Raw genomic sequence first — 16,096 nt, forward strand, 5'->3', positions numbered from 1 at the left:
AATCCATTCTCTACCTGGGCTGCAGTAAGCATTGAAAGTATATATTAATTAGCAGTTATTTTCCCCGATATGTACTTAGGGCTTTCAATGTGCCAGAGTCCAAAGTCAGTGGGTGAGTGAGTGGGTGAATGAATTATTATTTATTTATTTGTCTGTTTGAGACAGGGTCTTGCTCTGTTACCCAGGCTGGAGGGCAATAGTGCAATCATAGCTCCTGGGTTCAAAACAATCATCCCACCTCAGCCTCCTGAGTGGCTAGGGCTACAGGTCCTCGGTCTTTGTTATGCTAAGTGTGGTGGTACAGGCCTGTAGCCCTAGCTACTCAGGAAGTTGAGGTCTCTGCTGTGTTGCCCAGGCTGGTCCCAAATTCCTGGCCTCAAGTGATCCTCCTCCCTTGGCCTCCCAAAGCATTAGGATGAGCTACCATGCAAACCTTGTGTTCTTAACCACTAAAAAATAAGAGACCTCTTTAATCTTCATATTTAATTCTAAATTATCTTAATGGTACTGAGTCACAACTTTCTGGTGGATTGACTGAAATATAGGAAATGCGGAGGGAAATGGTCTATTTTATACTAGAAAGGGATACATATTCAAGTGATGAATTGTGTTATCCAGCACCATTAAGGATAAGAATTTATAACAATGGAAATATTAAGCTTCTGTAGATAATTTAAAAAGCCTTTAGAGAGCAACTTTTGAGCTCTGAAACTGGTTTCAGGTAGGCTCAAGACTATATTTTAGGACTATTTTCAGGTTATCAGAGTTTCTTTGCATTCAATGCCAGATATTTCCTGAGTATCTTGGCCTAGCCAGACCATCCTACCACTCCTAAAATTTATACTACTTCTCCTATAAATCTCCCCTATAAAGATTATTTTTATTGGCTGGGCATGGTGGCTCATACCTGTAATCCCAGCACTTTGGGAGGCCAAGGCGGGTGGATCACATGGTCAGGAGTTCGAGACCAGCCTGGCCAGCATGGTGAAACCCCACCTCTACTAAAAATACAAAAAATGAGCTGGGCATGGTAGTGCTTGCCTGTAGTCCCAGCTACTCGGGAGGCTGAGGCAGGAGAATTGCTTGAACCTGGCAGACGGAGGTTGCAGTGAGCCAAGATTCAGCCATTGCACTCCAGTCTGGACAACAGAGCGAGACTCTGTCTAAAAAAAAAAAAAAAAAAAAAAAAAAAGATTATTTTATTTTTATTACTCCACGGTTTTTTTTTTTTTTTTTTAAAATGATGTGTGAAAAGTCAGGCCCTGGAGGCTGAAGTTGGAGGATTACATGAGCCTAGGAGTTCTACTCCAGCCTGGGGCAACATAGCAAGATGCTGTCCATAAAAATAGAAATAAAAAATTATGTATGAGAAAGTCCTCCAGATATAGAGGGTTATATTCAAAGAATTGTACTTTTAGTTACTTTAATCAAGGCAGAAAAACAGTGATAAGCTTATAATATTTGCAGTACAGTTTGGATTAAAAAAAATCCAAAAAATCTCCCTCATTTATTTCCATCTGATTATATACAATTTCTCAAATAACTGATGTGAAAGTATGTGGACAACTAAAGCGTACAATACATACTTGAGGGATTACTTACATGTTAAAATTGTAAAACCTCAAATTATATGGATTTTAAAAAATGCATAGACATCCTATTTACTCCAGAGATGATGATACCTAATAACGAACTCTTAAAATTAATAACATATTATGTTAGAGAAAGTCAGCTTTTCTCTTGATTTGGAAATGTCTGCTTTGACATGACTGATCTAAAATCGCTCTCTTGCGCACATCTGTAATCCCAGCATTTTGGGAGGCCGAGGCAGGCAGATTGCCTGAGCTCAGGAATTCAAGACCACCCTGGGCAACATGGTGAAACCCCATCTCTACTAAAAAAACAAAAAATTAGCCAGACGTGGTGGTGGGCTCCTGTAGTCCCAGCTACTCAGAAGGCTGAAAGCAGGAGAATCGCTTGAACCCAGAAGGTAGAGGTTGCATGCAGTAAGCTGAGATCACGCCACTGCACTCCAGCCTGGGTGACAGAGGGAGATTATCTCCAAAAAACAATAATGATAAAAAAAAATAAAACTGCTCTCTCATTATAAAGTCAGCTTCTTGTTTCAGTAGGAGTTAAAAAATAGCTTCTCCTATCCTGATTTGAGGAAGTGGGGGAAAGTCCTAGGCCTGTATGATACAAGGCCAGAATTCAGCAAAATTACTGTGCTTCTTTCAAAGCTTTTCTTTTTACCTGCCAACATCAATACATTCCTTTCTCAAAAGATGTTTCATTTTGGTTTTTAATAATTAAAAGAAAAAGAAAAAAAACTATCTTCCCTTGTAAGACTTTAAACACATTACAGTATCTCAGAAGAGTAGGTAAAACATCAATTATAAAAAAAAAAAAGAAATAAAGTCTTGATGAATAATTAATATTATATATCTTCTACAATTTGATACACAAAACAATAGAAACTTAATTTTAACCTTAATACTACCTTTAGGGACTTTTCTGAACAGCAGAAATCATATCTCCATTTTTAATTGTGGTACTTTTATGGACGCTTCTCCAACTTCTTTTGATATGTCTACTCCAAGAGGACATCTACATCATAAGCAGACAAATTGTATTATTTATTTGCTTCATGATCCATCACTAGTTCCGCAGACTATTTGCTTAGAATTCTGACAGTATAAATATCTAATATTTAATTCATCATATGTGGTGATGATTCTTAAATACTTACAAATATACTGGGACCTCAAGTCAGGATAATGAAAGCTAGTCTCATTAATAAGAAATCTAAATTTTGAGATGTTTTTGAAAGAAACAGTTTTACTGTTCTCAAATACTGTAAATAAGTTAAAAACATAACATGAAGTATAAAAATAATGAAAAATATCTTATAATTCTCTACAAAGCTAAAAAGGTAAAACCATTTTTGCCACACAGCTAAAGTCAAACCTGTATCCATTTACATTTTAGAAATGTCCTAGGTTTCTATAGGTTCTTCTCTGAAGTTTCAAAAGCTGCCTTGCCCCGCCCCTTTTCTACCATCCTTTGCCATTACTAGCCAAAGAGGTCTTAGTTCCTGCTGTCTTTTTCTGTTCCTCCTCAGTAACTAATTTTTGCTTCAGATTTCTGCTTTTCTACCATGTTGTCCAAGATAAGGCTTTGCTTTGACTGAATCCCAACCTGGAAAAAGCCATCATCTCCAGCCTCAACACTGCCACAAGGGGACATAACTGAATCAGAGGATATACTCTATCTGAGACAAGGTATCAAAGGGATGCCTTCCGGTACTACTAACTCAATTCAGTTCATTCATCATCAGCATACATGTAATTCATATATAGCACAACTGTCAAGTTACGGAATATAATGCTGACAAGTTGTCTTTTTTTTTTTTTTTGAGATGGAGTCTCACTCTGTCACCCAGGCTGGAGTGCAGTGGTGTGATCTCGGCTTACTGCAACCTCTGCCTCGAGGATTCAGGCAATTCTCCTGCCTCAGCCTCCCGAGTAGCTGCGATTACAGGCGCCTGCCACTACGCCTGGCTAATTTTTGTATTTTCAGTAGAGATGGGGTTTCACCATGTTAGCCAGGCTGGTCTCGAACTCCTAACCTCAGGTGATCTGCCCACGTCAGCCTCCCAAAGTGCTGGGATTACAGGCATGAACCACCATGCCTGGCCAATGCTGACAAGTTTTAAAACATCAGATGAAACAGTGTTCAAAATATAATTATGTTAGATTATGAAAATAATTGTCTTTTACTATTCCAGAATTACAACAGAATTTGATAGTAATTTGAAAAACCAGCCAGGTGTGGTGGCTCACACCTGTCATCCCAGCATTTTGGGAGGCCGAGGTGGGTGGATCACTTGAGGCCTGGAGTTCAAGACCAGCCTGGCCAATGTGGCAAAACCCAAAAACTAAAAACACAAAAAATTAGCTGGGCACAGCTGTATGAACCTGTAATTCCAGCTACTCAGGAGGCTGAGGCATGACAATCACTTGAATGTGGGAAGCAGAGGTTGCAGTGAGCCGAGAATGCACCACTGCACTCTAGCCTGGGTGACACAGTAAGACTCTAAAAAAAAAAAGAAAAAAAGTAAAATAAAAAACTGTGCTATTCACTGGAACTTTGATTTGGGAGAGGAAATAAGGCTTGCAGGAAACAGCTATCTTTTGGCCAATTCTCAACTGCCTGTGTAAGAGCATAGTCACAACCCACTACTCTCACACCTGAATGCTTTCTGCATGTTTTCCTTAAATTTCCCAGCATACTTGCTGGTTCTGAGATGTTCTTGACATTGCAAAAGTCCAGGCCATGGACATAGTTTACATTCTAGTTCCAAAGGAAGGAATTCATCACTCTTACTCATGTCCTGTTTCTAACTCACCTAAACTTGTCAAGATTTTTATAATTTGATACTGTAGCAAAAATATTTCTCATATGGTATCAACCTTAACTAGGTTCATGAAAGAAATTTATGTAACTTTCCTTCAAGTACCACCAGAATGTCAATGAAAACCTCATATATAAAGGCAAAATCCAGGCTTTGTCTTAAGTAATGTAACTTGCATAAAGATCATGAATGATACCACATACTTTGGTTCATAGCGGATGCCTTCTATGTCATGTAAAATGCCCGAGCCAGCACGTAGTCTTTCAATACCATTCCTAAATAAGAATCATTAAAATAAAATCAATAGCTCCAAGATCTGAAGGAAGAAGGCTTAGTATGATAAAATGGCAATTAATATTTACAGAGTTATGAGTGAAGCACATATATCCTGTGGCTTACCATGCAATCATAATGCCATTATCAGTGCATAGTCTGGGAGGAGGACACAACAAAGTGCACTGTGTTGCGTTTGTTAAAATTTCCAGAGCTTTGCGGATATAGAAGTTACTCGCGACACCACCAGATGCAACCTGAAGGAATTGAGAAAACCAAAATAACTATCATATATGGATATGAACCAAGCTGCTAATTAAACCTGGAGAAAAATATCAGCATTAAACAATAATAAACTATCCCATTTTGAGATGGGTAATGGGCAGATGATATATCTATATAATAAAAATTTGGAAAGAAAAAAATTACTAACAATTCTAATAACGTACAAACATTACTAGCATTTTTGTATATTTTCTTCCAACCTTTCATCTAAATATTTATTTAATATAATTACAGTCATAGTACACTACTATTTTAGACCCTGAAATTTTTATTAAATATTTTGTGCATTTTACTACATAACTGAAAAAATTATTCTTTGATATCCATGTAAAATTCCATCTATGAATTACTACCATTTAAACATTTTCCCACTTTAGTTTATAATTTTTAAATGAATAACTTTTAATAATTTTAAATGAATTTTAAATGAATAGTAAATGAATTTTAAATGAATTTTAAATGAATATTAATTTTAATAATTTTAAATGAATAATTTTTAAATGCATAAAGTTTAAGATACAGTTAAACAGGATGTTTGTCAAGGCTTTTAAGCACAATTAAAGGGATTTCGGCTGGTACAATATAGTGGATTATCAGAACTTTATCAACATTAGTGTCACGAAAGTTGGTATACCACCTCCCACTGCTAAATTTGACTGGCTTATTAAAAAAACAAACAAACAAAGGGATTTCATCAAAGGATGAAGGAAATCCACCTATTTTTCTAAAAATAGTGAGAGCAGTTACTGCATTTACTTTCTTTATTGTAAGCCCTCTTTTAAATCCAACAAGAAGATGCAAAATTAGATTTATGTGCCATAGAAGCTATACAGCTGTCCCATAAAGCTGCCAAACTAGTACAAGAAATGGCTGTTAGTCTTTCCTATCCTGCATAATTTCATACTGTCAGGGCTAGCGTACGGCATAAAGATCTGTTCATCCTAAACACAAGGTCAAGGTCTTGGGAAAAAAGTAACATATTGCAAAGTGTAACTATTACTATAAAATGAGATAAAACTTACCAGTACTGCATTATTTTGAGGTAACAAGTCTCTCTGCTTACAAAACAGAATAGCCCGATGTGTTCTTTTCACAAGATGACATGCCATTGTGTGCTGTACTGTGGCAGCAATGTCTGCAGCTGAAGACAGGATTTGCCCCTTCTCAATACCTGCAGAAATGAGCAGCTATTTTTAGGCACAATCCAGGAATATTTATCTGTTCAACTTTACTAATTAGAAATATACCTTCCTCTTTTTCCTTTTTCATTATTATTTTATCAGTAACATGTTGAAGTCCAGTAAAAGAAAAATCACAATTTTTAGCACGATGCAAGGGAGGTTTGATGTCAAAATGAAATCTATTTCCTTGTTTGGCCAAATGTTCTATGGCTTTCCCACCACTCATGGTGGAGCACTCTGGATGTTTTATTAAAGAAAGTCTTCTTGCCACCTATCAAAGAAACATATTTTTTAGAGTCATAAAATTAAATACTGTGAAACGAAAAGATGCAAAGGAATAAATTGAAAATTACTAACAAAACAAAAATCCCCTGAATGAATAAAACATGCTATACTTTGGCAAATATAGATTATAGCTGATATTGAGGTAAGGAGACAACCCTGTTCCTTATGATGACCCGAACAATAAGAGGCCAATCACTGCCCCTGTCTATGTTTGCTCTTCTATTGGGATTGGAAAATAGGCTTGAAGTTGACAATAACTGCTTAATGATGAACGTCAATAAGAACTTGTCCTATACTTCCTATTATTTCACTGTGGGAAGCAGTGTTTTTTTGTTTGTTTGTTTTCCTATATATGGCAGTAGCCTCTGTAGTATTCTAAAACAAAGGGGGGCGGGGGGGGGGACCCTACCTGTCTGTGGTGTAAGTAATTGTGTGATTTAATTCTGTGCATTGCATATTTAATGTCCTTATGTTAATCTATATATATTCTCTTATTTTACCTTTTTTGCAGTATGTTAGTTTACAAAGCACGTTCTTTCACATATATTATTTGACAAAATACATAACTGTATCTGCAAACTATTTCAGCCTTTATGTACAGATATGAACCTCTTACCATTTTATTAAGAAAGGCTAAGAATTATAAAATTGTGTACTACTCTTTGTATTTTTTCTTACCATATGTGAATTTTTTTCAGTTTACTAAGATATCATTCAGAAATATTTAGGTGAATGGTGGTAGCACATCTATTGCTACTTAGTTGAAATGGACAACATAACAAAAAAGAATGGAGAAATTAATTCTTAATTACCTTGTCAAGCATGTCACCTGGTGCTATGTCCAAAGACTTTCCAAGAAGCAGAAAATCTGAAACTCCTTGAACTAATGCCAACAGACAGTGACCTCCAGAAATCAAAAGAACTAAAAAAGGAAATTCTACTTTATTGGTCAACCTAATAGTAAGTGCATGAGCCTCCATATGATGAATGGGAATGAATGGCTTTTTTAACTGTCCCACCAGCTGTAAGCTAAATGATAAGCCCACTCCAAGGCTTAAAGCAAGTCCTGGTTTTATGGTAGTTGCAATTGCTGAGAGGTCACTTGAAGAGATTCTACTGGCAGAAAGAGCTTCTTGTACTATTCGTTGAATATTTTCTCTGTGAAGCTGTTGAGCTACTGGAGGAACAATCCCACCTGTTCTGAAAGAAAGAAAGACAGCTTTTTGTAGTTTTAAGATTGTAAAAATGAAGAAAAATGATATTACAGCTAAAGGCATGCCTTCAAGTTAATCATTATATAGCTGAGTAAGTCAAGTATTTTCTAATTGTGTGCCTTCTAACATAGCACACTATGGTTAAAACTCAGTGAGCAGTAATTAAGGGGATAATGTTTCTGACTTTTTCAATTTATGCACAACAAACTCCCTTGGATTTGTTTGTTGACAAATGAAATCACCAAAATAATCTTGCAAAGCATTCCACACAAGTTTTGAGCATAGGAAGGACAGGAAAAAATTGTATTTAAGGAAAATTAATTCCCTTGCTGACAGAAGATTTTAAGAGAGATTACTGCGAAAGTATTTGGTAAAATGATTATATCTTAAACTGGGCGATTGTGGGAATGGAAAGAAAGGGACAGAGAACCTTAAGAACTGTAATAACTGTATATAAGGGGACAGGGGGACTAAGGCATCAAAGTTTGTTCAGCTATTCAGCTGGAATGACCGGGAGAAAAGAAATTCTAAAAGAGAAACATGAAGACAGTTTTATAAAGAAGATGAGTTTATTTTAAAACACATTCCACTTGAGGTCACAGCAGGACAGCAGATAGCTTGCAATCCTGAAATACAGTTTGGGAATCTGGTGCTCAGAGTTGGTAATTTGGATTTTTGGTCCATGTAGGATGGTGGATGGCCACTCCAAATGTCAGATGTAAAGAACTAAGAGACAATTTTGCTAGCAACAAATTTGCTACCATGTGATTGATTTACAATATGAGAACTAGAGCAATAAAATAGAGTCTGCAAAACGCACTGCTAGTTTCAAAAAAAAATCATCTTCAAATATTTGATGTTGCAAGATCTACTAGTTCTATGTGTAGAAATGAAAATCCTCAGTAAGTGCATTCAATGAATATTTGCTGAGTAATTAAAATATTGTTTCAGGCAATGAGGGGGATATAAATGAAATGATCTGATTTCAACACTTCCACATTGTAATATAATTTTCCTTAATTCTTCAAAGCTACTTTTTCTCTTATATTCCTCATCTTTGTTAGTGGCATCAAATAACCCTTGGGTTTCAAAGTTCATCTTTACTTCCTTTCTCTCCCTCACTCTCTGCATTTAAGTTTATCACCACTCCTACTGCCAAGTCTCAAAAGCCCTCATCTCAGTCTATTCAACAGTCTTCTAATTGTACTTTCCTAACAACGTCCTTTGATCCTTAGAGCCCATCCTATATTGCTGCCAGAGAATACTCTAAAGCAAATGCTACCACTGTTATTCCCCTACTGAAAACCTTTAGTTTCATGGAATTTGGGAGACATCAAATCCAAATTCTCTCCCTGCCACTCATTTCTTCCTTCTCTGTCTTGCCTCCCTCCTTTCCTTTCTATGCCTTTTCTATTTTATCTTCCAGGGATTATGCTAAACACTAGGGCCAAATAAGAACATGGCTTTATTCTCAAAGAATTAATAATAACAATGTATTTTTGTCTATGATTTGTAGACAGTATGGAGTGTGGATTAGGGAACAAAGCTAAAAAAGAGGCAGGGAAACCATTGAGGCTTGAAGCTATAGCCAAGAGTCTGTGCAAAAGACAATAAGGGATTGAACTCAATCAGTGAGAAGGGAGAGGAAAGTTGCAAAAAATATTTGGGAGATGGATTTACTATGAATGGATGACTGATTTGGATTTGGAATGGTGAGGGAGAAGTCAAGGGTGTCCTTCAGGTTTCTGGCTTGGAAGAAGGGACTCCTCCTGCCAAGTAATCCTCTATTATTGCATTTTCCATGCTGTTTCACAATGATCTGCTTACTGTCTTCTTCATTTTTACTGATAGTAGTAGTAGAACTACTATTGTTACTAATAGCTAGCTTGTATTCAGCCCTTGCTATTCATCAAGAATGCCCTAAAAGCTTTAAAGGAATTCACACTTAATATTCACAACACTAATTTGAGTTAGTGGTCATTATTATCATTTTACAGATAAGGAAACTGAGGCACAAAAAACTGTGCACAGTATCAAATGTAGTAAATGGCTGAACCAGAATATAAGCCTAGTAAATGGCTGAACCAGAATATAAGCCTACACTCTAACCCACTTATATGGTGAGCTGTTCAAAGGCAAGGGTCATATGTCTCATTTATATTTGTATCCCAAATGCCCTAAGTATTGCCTGGCAGCTATAGGTATTCAAAAAATGCTGAGATGAGCCAGGTGGATGGTATCACTGAAGCCTGTTTGCCCAGTAGTCTCCTCAATTGACCTATGCTCTAGCTAAACTGAATGTCTAGTACTTTCTCACTTCTTTGCCTTTGCTGACAATGCTCACTTAGTGATATGGTTTGGATCTGTGTCCCTGCCCAAATCTCACGTAGAATGGTAATTCCCAATGTTGGAGATGGGGCCTGGTGGGAGGTGACTACATCATGGGGGCATATTTTCCCCTTGGTACTGTGTTGCGATAGTCAATGAGTTCTCATGAGATCTTCTTGTTTAAAATTGTGGGCCGGGCACGGTGGTTCACGCCTGTAATCCCAGCACTTTGGGAGGCCGAGGTGGGCGGATCACTTGAGGTCGGGAGTTCGAGACCAGCCTGACCAACATGGAGAAACCCCGTCTCTACTAAAAATACAAAATTAGCTGGGCATGGTGGCGCATGCCTATAATCCCAGCTACTCTGGAGGCTGACGGGGGAGAATTGCTTGAACCTGGGAGGCGGAGGTTGTGGTGAGCCAAGATTGTGCCATTGCACTCTGGTCTGGGCAACAAGAGCAAAACTCCATCTCAAAAGAAAAAAAGTGTAGCACCTCACCCCCCTCTCTCGGTCCTGCTCCTGCCATGTAAGATGCCTACTCCCACTTTGCCTTCCGCCATGAGTAAAAGGTCCCTGGGGCCTCCCCAGAAGCAGATGCAGCCACGCTTCCTAAACAGCCTGTGGAAACATGAACCAATTAAACCTCTTTTCTTTATAAATTACCCAGTCTCAGGTATTTCTTTATAGCAGTGCAAGAACGAACTAACACAGCCGGGTTATAATATTCTTTCCATCTCCATTCACTGAAGGCCTAATGAAAGGCCACTGAACACCTGTGATGTGTCAAACATTGTGTTAGGCACTAGGCATAGCATAGTGATTAATACAGACATGGCCCCTGTCACCATGGCACTTAGACTCTACTGAGAGAGATTATACATACACAAGCGAATGTATAAATTGTGAAAGTATTACAAAGAAAATATGCAGGGTATCATGATACAGAATAAATAGGATGGGAGTACCTAATTTAGATAAAGTGGTCAGGGTAGTCCTTTCTGTGCCATTAACTTTTACATGTTCAAAAGTTCAGTGCACTCAGGAAAAACTGAAAGGACTGTGAAGCTGAGGCACAGTAATAATAGTTACTGTCTGCATCACTTGTTTTACCTTATGCTATGCTGCCTTGCACTATTAATTCTCCTTGTAGGTCTAGATACCATGTCTCCATAATCAAGTTAAGCTTCCTTAAACCAAGGACTTTGCAGTACTTCACAGTGCCTTACTAATATCCAACACAGTCCCTTTCACATAGTTATTGTTTGAGGCTTAATCTGCCTCTTTACATACATTATTTCTAATGCCACCCTCCCGTAATTCTATGAGGCAGATGTTAATTTTCCTTTTTTTTGAGACGGACTCTCGCTCTGTCGCCCAGGATGGAGTCCAATGGCGCGATCTCTGCTCACTGCAAGCTCCGCCTCCCGGGTTCACGCCATTCTCCTGCCTCAGCCTCCCAAGTAGCTGCGACTACAGGCGCCCGGCACCACGCCTGGCTAATTTTTTTTGTATTTTTAGTAGAGATGGGGTTTCACCATGTTAGCCAGGATGGTCTCAATCTCCTGACCTCATGGTCCACTCGCCTCGGCCTCCCAAAGTGATGAGATTACAGGCGTGAGCCACAGTGCCCGGCCAATTTTCCTATTTTACTGATGTGAAAACAGAATCAGAGAGGATATAGAACTTGCCTACAGTTACAGAGCCAATACCAAGTGCTTAATTCAGGATTCAAATACAGGACTGTGATTCCAAAATACCAGGCTTTTTCACTATTCAGATGTTGTAAATTGATAGCTTAAAGGTATACTCATCTGTAGAGTATTTTAATATATTTTAAATTAGCTACTAATGTAAAAAATCTGCAAATACGACATTAACAATCTGGATTTCCGGCCCGGCGCGGTGTCTCACGCCTGTAATCCCAGCACTTTGGGAGGCCGAGGTAGGTGGATCATGAGGTCAGGAGATCGAGACCATCCTGGCCAACATGGTGAAACCCCGTCTCTACTAAAATGCAAAAAATTAGCTGGGCGTGGTGGTGCGTGCAGGTAGTCCCAGCTACTTGGGAGGGTGAGACAGGGGAATCGTTTGAACTCGAGAGGCGGAGATTGCAGTGAGCCGAGATCATGCCACTGCACTCCAGCCTGGTGACAGAGTGAGACTCTGTCTCACCAAAAAAAAAAAAAAAAATCTGGATTTCCATTTTCTCTTGAAAATTATAATAATCTAATAACACAGGTCCTGCATTCCCACATGACAACTGGCTAGAGCTGAGTAGTGACCTACTCCAGACATTATCCACTTTTTATCTTGTCCATTTATTTAGGTAACCTGCCTGGTAGTCCTCTACAAACATCACAGTTTATAATCCTTGCACCATTCTATGCTTTAATACAACAGTGTATTATTATTTAAGTACTAATACAAGTTATATGTATAAATATGAATAGGATTTTTTTTTTCAATGACTGTTTTCCTAGGACTTCAGCTGAGACCATGAAACCTAGAAGTAGAGAAAAGAAGGAATGCATTACTGAAGAAAAATCATCAATAAATACTGAAGCTGGGAATGAGCTCAGTTTCTTTTGGCAACAGGATTAGTTAAGGTTGGGACCTTATTGTGAAGACCCTTAAAAGCCAGGATGAAGTGTTTGAGGTTTTCTATAGCAGTTATTAAAAGTGTTTGCAAAAAGGAATAAGACAGTAGCTCCTGAAAACTTTTATATATAACAAATACAAAAGAATGATTTTACTTTTTCCAAAAAAGTGGAAATGACTAAGATAATGTCTACTTACTTTAAATGAACTTCAGTTTGGGAATGTATTGCTTCTCCCAACACATTTCCAGTTTCATCCACCACAGCAGCTGCTGTATCATCACAACTGGTTTCAATTCCCAATACTATTTTATGAAGAAATAGTGTTCCAGGATGAAAATTAAAACTTCTTAAAAATTCATAAACTTTCCTTTTTGATGGTTTAAAAAAAACTCCTGCAGTCTTAGTCAAGATTAGCATACTTACTCTATAGATAATTCCTGAAAAAGAATTACAGAAACAACTTATTATTTGCAACTGACATTAGCCAGCTTATTTTTCAATATATAGTTTTATAGAATTAGAGGAAAGTTTGTAAAAGTCACCAAAAGTTTGTAAAGGCTACAGCAACATGTGAATATAAATAATATTATGAATGAATATAATGTTCTCCAAGGGGGAAAACAGGGGTCAGATATAAAATTTTTTAGTATTATTATTACTTGCATGCTGTTCCTACCAAAAGACTTATTATTAAGACAGCTAATATAAAGTACAATAATTGATAGTCCTCTGAAAAGTGCTATTTATTTTTTGACAGCTAAAATTAAGACAAAATGTGGATTTTCTAAAAAGAATCAAACAACAAAGGCAGGTGGAACAGATAAAAATACTGTTAATGTATTCCATCTCTTAAAAACATCTTTCAAAATAAAACTGGATCATTTGGTTCAAAAACAAGAGTTAACATAAACACACACACGCCAACTGCAACCTAACACCTATTTTTATCCTTAATTACAATCTTTGGAATTAAATCTCCACTTTTTGCTACAGGTTTTGTCATAACAAGGATCTTCCCAAATCCTTTTCCCCCAAAATAATAGCAGCCCATCACTAAAGCACACTAGTATTTTCACAGTGCGAAGCACCTAATTTTATGCCCCCAAATCATCCGTTCTAAAACTTTCTGGGTGTTAAAGCAGGGCCTTTCTCCACCACACTAAAGGGACACAGGGCATCCCAGGGATTAGAGATGAGCGACCTATTTGCAGAGGGCAGTTGCGGGCAGTGCAGCCCAGACAGACACAACCTAGAGGAATTAGATTTGCATTAACAAAATCTGGACAAGGAGGATTGTGCGAAGCACTACCCTTTCGGGCCAAGAAAGCTGCAGGGTGAACCCACGTGACTTGGGTAGCGCTGGTCTCCTGTCGGCTCTAAGGCGGCGATGGGCGCAAACTGGAACCGCTTTTCCAGGTGCGCAAAAGCGTCAGTGGGGTGAAGAGTGAGCAATTTCACCCACCTTCCTCTTGGGCGGCAGTAGCTAGCACTTGTCTCCTTTCCCTAGTAAAGACTGTTGACTCCCCTTATCGCTGCAGGAGAAAGCCCGAACCTGGCGCCCGGAAGTGATGTCATCGGAACTGTGCAAGGTCCCTTCCAGAGCCGGCTGCTGTTTCGCTAGCGAGCGGCATGCTTAGTGAAGAAAAGCTTAAAGGCCGTCTTTGCCAAAAATGCTCTCTGTGCGCGCCTGCATTTCCCCCAGATTTGCAGGTGATGAGAGTTCTGTAAAATTACACAGCTAGTGACTGATCCAGCGGAGGCCGAATACAGGTTTGTCTGACTACACAACATCAAGTTCCAAACACTAAGCTACATTAAAAAGAAATTGGTTTTTTGCCCTTGGCTGGAATTTGGTTGCTTCTGTGAGAAAAGGATGGGGTAGATTATTCGTCATTCATTTTTAAGGGAACTATCACCAAATCTAAACGTACGGGTGAGGTACCTGATACTTTCATCGAAGAAATAGGATGGAATCTAGCGGCGCCCCCTAGCAGGGTTACCAGAGAACGGAAGTGTTTCTGGTCGGACAGTGTAAACCGTTTCTCCCACTTCACTAGGAAGAAAGGGGCTGGCTTATTTTTACAATTAAAAAAAAAAAAAAAACTCGGGAGACTGAGGCAGGAGAACTGCTTGAACTGGGACCCGGGAGGCGGAGGTAGCAGTGAGCCGAGGTTGCGCCACTGCACTCCAGCCTGAGCTACAGAGCGAGACTCTGTCTCAAAAAAAAAAAAAAAAAAAGGCTGTGGTAAATATGTAAATATTCAGTTGCCTTAAAAAAATCCTATTTTCATAATGCATTATATTGTCCTTCCTTACTATGTACACGAAATTCAGCATGGTATGTTTGCAAAGTCTTGCACCTGCTTTTTCTTTTTTTTTTCTTTTATTGGTTTGTGAACTTCGTTTTGAACATTGTTTGGACAGATTTATTCCAAGAGTCAGCCTTTTCCCCTGCTGGTATTTTAAGATTTTAGTAAGCAAGGACCTTAGAATCCACTGTTGTACAGGGCTGGCATATATACCTGCACTTTGCACGTTGTGAAGCTCTGGATATAAAAGATGAGTGAATCCCATAACAACATGTTGGGAAGCCACAGAGTACAGTCTAGAGGTGGATACAGATAAATAAGTAAATAATTACCAGAATAGGTGGAGGTTTTTTAGGTGGAACTTATGTTTTTCAAAAATTTCATTTATGTGTAACAATAATGATAAAGTGGCACTATGTACCAGGCACCTGCTGTAGATTAATTTCTTTCAAAATCCCATGAAGTAGTTTCTGTCCTCATTTTACAGGCAACTGGACCACAGAGTTTGGGTGCTTTGGAGGTCACACAACTAGGAAAAGCAAAGCTAGGATTAGAAGTCAGGCCATCTGGCACTGGAGTCTGTTTTCTTAACGACTAGAAGAGAAAATAACTCACGTTTTCTCTAGGGTGCACTGTTGGCCTAAAAAACGAAAAAAAGAAAAATTAAAACCTAAAGGTTAAGAAAAATTAGTCATACTGTTAGAGAGGTCAGAGGTTATTTCTGTTATACACTGGAATCCAGTTTGAACATAAAACCTTTCACATCAGGTATTATTTTTCTTACAATTCCAATTATGTTCAGCAGGTATATCCCGATGCTCTTCTGTGCTGTCAAGACAAGCAAGATCCTATTGTGTGTGCCATCATTGGTAGATTCTTCATCTAGGCACTCTTGGCCAGTGTTGAGTCCGAATGCTGTATTATGTGAAATAGGAGAACTCTAGGGCACATTAGTATGGAATTTTCTTTCCCTTGACTGAATATATGTGAAGTGGCACTTATACAAGTCCCACGTATTTAGCAAAGGTGTACATTTTCTATGTTCTTTATTGTAACATAGGAGAGGGTTGTTGGGGGAAAAGCAAGTATACTCTCTGAGGCCTGTCTGTACTTTTATGCAGATACAGTTAGAATGCCACTCATGGGCATTCTAAAAAAATATGGCTTATGTAAGTTCAACATAAATCGAGAGTTCCAGCTGAATCT

The 16,096-nt window shown here is 38.3% G+C and overlaps 1 protein-coding gene across 8 annotated transcripts in view; it reads right to left on the bottom strand.

The window, feature by feature from the left end:
- OSGEPL1 (O-sialoglycoprotein endopeptidase like 1) overlaps positions 1-16,096 on the bottom strand; it is a 17,492-nt gene extending 1,396 nt beyond the window's left edge. For 3 of the 8 annotated variants that reach the window (XM_054548982.2, XM_054548978.2, XM_054548981.2), the window contains exons 1-8: positions 13,926-16,096; positions 12,778-13,018; positions 7,251-7,638; positions 6,220-6,424; positions 5,995-6,143; positions 4,814-4,944; positions 4,618-4,689; positions 2,501-2,607 (exon numbers count right to left, since the gene is read on the bottom strand). In XM_054548982.2, the coding sequence (XP_054404957.1) occupies positions 2,529-2,607; positions 4,618-4,689; positions 4,814-4,944; positions 5,995-6,143; positions 6,220-6,424; positions 7,251-7,638; positions 12,778-12,998 (1,245 nt within the window). In that variant the 5' untranslated portion in view covers positions 12,999-13,018; positions 13,926-16,096 and the 3' untranslated portion in view covers positions 2,501-2,528. Of the gene's footprint in view, positions 20-2,500; positions 2,608-4,617; positions 4,690-4,813; positions 4,945-5,994; positions 6,144-6,219; positions 6,425-7,250; positions 7,639-12,777; positions 13,019-13,925 lie in introns of those variants that run through there. The other 5 variants (XM_024243730.3, XM_024243729.3, XM_054548980.2 and 2 more) reach the window with 4 other exon arrangements.

The sequence above is a fragment of the Pongo abelii genome, chromosome 11, assembly GCF_028885655.2.
Source record: "Pongo abelii isolate AG06213 chromosome 11, NHGRI_mPonAbe1-v2.0_pri, whole genome shotgun sequence".
Classification (NCBI taxonomy): Eukaryota; Metazoa; Chordata; class Mammalia; order Primates; family Hominidae; genus Pongo; species Pongo abelii.